The sequence below is a fragment of the Vicia villosa genome, linkage group LG3 (genome assembly GCF_029867415.1).
Source record: "Vicia villosa cultivar HV-30 ecotype Madison, WI linkage group LG3, Vvil1.0, whole genome shotgun sequence".
In the NCBI taxonomy this organism is placed as follows: domain Eukaryota; kingdom Viridiplantae; phylum Streptophyta; class Magnoliopsida; order Fabales; family Fabaceae; genus Vicia; species Vicia villosa.
In genome coordinates this window covers 15,133,245-15,136,499 of record NC_081182.1, presented here as the reverse complement: position 1 = coordinate 15,136,499, position 3,255 = coordinate 15,133,245, and the positions used below count along the sequence as shown (strand labels likewise).

At 38.0% G+C, this 3,255-nt stretch overlaps 1 protein-coding gene across 1 annotated transcript; it reads left to right on the top strand.

The window, feature by feature from the left end:
- The first annotated feature begins 849 nt into the window (after window positions 1-849).
- Window positions 850-1,989, top strand: LOC131657612 (uncharacterized). The gene has a single exon (XM_058926989.1). It carries the CDS (start codon window positions 850-852, stop codon window positions 1,987-1,989), a length of 1,140 nt encoding a protein of 379 aa, XP_058782972.1.
- The last annotated feature ends 1,266 nt before the right edge of the window (window positions 1,990-3,255 follow it).

Below are 3,255 nucleotides of genomic sequence, written 5' to 3'. Positions count from 1 at the left end.
TCGGTAAACAACATGTTAGAACAGACTTCAACTACAACATACACTATTCCGTCGAACCACGAAGCTCCCTTTGTCAAAAAGAGAGTTGGATCCAAATACCATAATTCCTTTTCACTTCGGACAATTTTGAGTTTTTGACACTATATAAGGGATGGAAATTTTATTACTGTCTTTATTTAATTATGGGTTTAATATACTTCACCCCCTGCCAATATAGCGAGATTCGGTTTGCCCCCCCTGAATGATTTTTTTTACAAAACGCCCCTTATAAAACCCAAAACATGGATTTACCACACCTTGTTACCACACGAGCTGACTGGGCAATGCAGCATTGGACACGGTGGCGCTGACATGGCTGAGTTCTTAAGTTTGAAATGAAATGCGTATGTTTATCCCCCCAAATCCTACATTTCCAGATTAGGGTTTTTTGGCAAAATTAGAAACGAGAAGTAGAAGACGGAAACGATGGCTGAAGACGGCAGCGCAACGGTGGATTCGGCTAAGGTAAGTGCTCATTTGTTGTTCTTCACAGGTACTGCGTGTTTTATGTTGTCTTATATTACGTTTTGTATGCAGTTGAATGTAAGGTTTGACTGTTTGTTTCACCATGGAGGAGAATTTATGAAGCATCACGACGGTGAGATGATTTACAGAGGCGGGGTTACGACGCTTATCACCGGTGTACACATTGAAAGCTGGACTCAGAGTCACATTCAAAAGGTGGTAAGTGGGTAGGGATATGGAGCTGGATCGTTTAGGTTATGGACGAAAATTCCTGAAATAGATCCTAATTATTTCCAAATTAAAAATGATTCTGATGCTTATGATTTAGCTGCGTTTGCTTGTTCAATGAGAGTAGATGGTAAATTGTTTGTTGAACACGATGCAGCTATACACAGTAGTAAACCTAGGTGTGTGAATGAAAGTGTAGAGTTAGAGGTAAGTGATGAAGAGATCGTAGAAGGGATGAATGATAGTGAGGATGAGAGGGCCACAACTCTTGATGATGGCTTTGGAGTGGTTGATGTTACTTTACCAGTTAGTGAGGGCCCTCTTGTAGCTGGTTTGTTGACTTATCCTAGTAAGGGTAAAAGTGAGAGTGAAAATAAAGGTGAGAATGATGAATATATAAGTGAGGATTTACTAACTTCTGACCCTGATGCCTCAGAGGATGAAAAAGAGCCTAGGTTTGACAAGTTTAAGAAGGAGGAGCTGAATAAGGATTACAAATTTAAATGGGGTATGGAGTTCAATACCCTAGATGATTTTAGAGAGGCCATCCGTGAGTGGACGGTATTAAATGGGAGGGAAATTACCTTTGTTAAAAATGAGAGTTATAGAGTGAGGGTTGAGTGCAAGGCCAAATGTGGTTATTTAATGCTTTGCTCTAAAGTGGGCCATAAGCACAGTTATGCCATAAAGACTATAAAAGATACCCACACATGTGCTAGGGTTTTGGATAACAAAAGTGCAAGTTCTAAGTGGGTGGCTAAGGCTGTGGTCAAAAAGATGAGAACATCTGACAAGGTAAGGATTTGTGACATAATCCAAGACATGAGGCAAAATTATTCTGTTGGTATCACTGTTTGTAAGGCATGGAAAGCAAAGCTGATTGCCAAAAAAATCATTGAAGGAAATGCAGACAAGGAGTATGCAAATCTGTGGAGGTATGCATCTGAGTTGCATAGGGTCAATCCTGGAAACACTGTGAAGATAAACATAGAGAGGCCTTTACCTACCATCCAACCAAGGTTTGGATCTTTTTACTTCTGTTTTGATGGATGTAAAAAAGGTTATACAAATGGTTGTAGACCCTTCATTGGGGTAGATGGATGTCATTTGAAAACAAAGTATGGAGGTCAACTATTGATTGTTGTTGGAAGAGATCCAAATGATCAATACTTCCCTTTGGCCTTTGGAGTGGTGGAAACAGAAACCAAAGAGTCATGGAGGTGGTTTATACAACTGTTAATGGAAGACATTGGGTAGGACAAAAGAATTGTGTTCATCTCAGATCAGCAAAAGGTAGAGTTCATTTTATCCATCATTCTGTTTCTTTCTATTTCCATCCTTACTTATAATGATTGTTTCTTAATATGTTTCAGGGACTGGTTGCAGTTTTTGAAGAGTTGTTTGAAAGAATTGAACATCACTACAACACGGAACAGCTTTCACAGCGCTTTTTTTGGCCTTTAACAGCGCTTTAAAGCGCTGCCAAAGCCAGCGCTGGCGTAGGCTACGAAAGCGCTTTTAAAAGCGCTCTGGTAGACCCCCCCTTTAAGAGCGCTTTTCCTGGAAAAAGCGCTCTGGTAGGCCCCCCTATGAGAGCGCTTTTTCCAGAAAAAGCGCTCTGGTAGGCCCCCCTATGAGAGCGCTTTTCCAAAAGCGCTTTTGTATGCTGCGTAATTTTTTAATTTTTTTTGCTTTTTTACTGGTCTTTGCCAGCGCTTTTACTAAGAAGCGCTCTAGTATGTGGACCTTTAAGAGCGCTTTTTAGAAGCGCTGTAGTTGCTAAATGAGGTATTTTTATGTGCAGCCTATAATTTAATCCTCCCAGTCGACCTGTAATGTTTTCGACCTGTAATATTTTCGACCTGTAATATATTTTCGACCTGTAATATATTTTCGACTATATTATTTCAGCCATCAGTAAGACAATATATATACTAATATATACCATTATAATATCCAAAATTATATATATACATCATTACAAAATTATATATATACATCATTACAAAATCAACAATATTATAGTTCAAATCTGCATGAAAAATAGCTTAATATAAAATTGACACAATTCCTCTTTGATTTCTTCTAACTTTAGCTTCGAGTACCCAGCAGCACGGAATTCGTCAAGGTACTATAAAACAAAAACATAATATGAATAATATATTTAGGTAAATGTAATAAATTATATGAAATTATCTTAAGTTATAACTTTATACCGTGGGAGGAATCTCTAATTGATTCGCCTGAATGATTTCTTTCATAAACCTCAATACAAAGTATCCGCAGTCTGAACTGTTACGCTGTAGCGGACACTACATAGAAAAACAAATAAGATTCTATATAAGTTGTCTTGTTTTACCAAGTAGCATAAATATTATAAGCAAATTTGTGAAAAGTAATGTACCTGCACTTCGATCCAGGTGATGTTGTTTGATTTAGTCCGGGATACCTGTGCGTCCCGTTGACTACGGAATACTTGTATTGATCTAATTAACAAATATATAAAAGCATATGTTTAGATCA

Excerpts from the sequence above, each read along its gene's own strand:
- LOC131657612 (XM_058926989.1), top strand. The coding sequence starts at position 850 with ATGAGAGTAGATGGTAAATTGTTTGTTGAACACGATGCAGCTATACAC.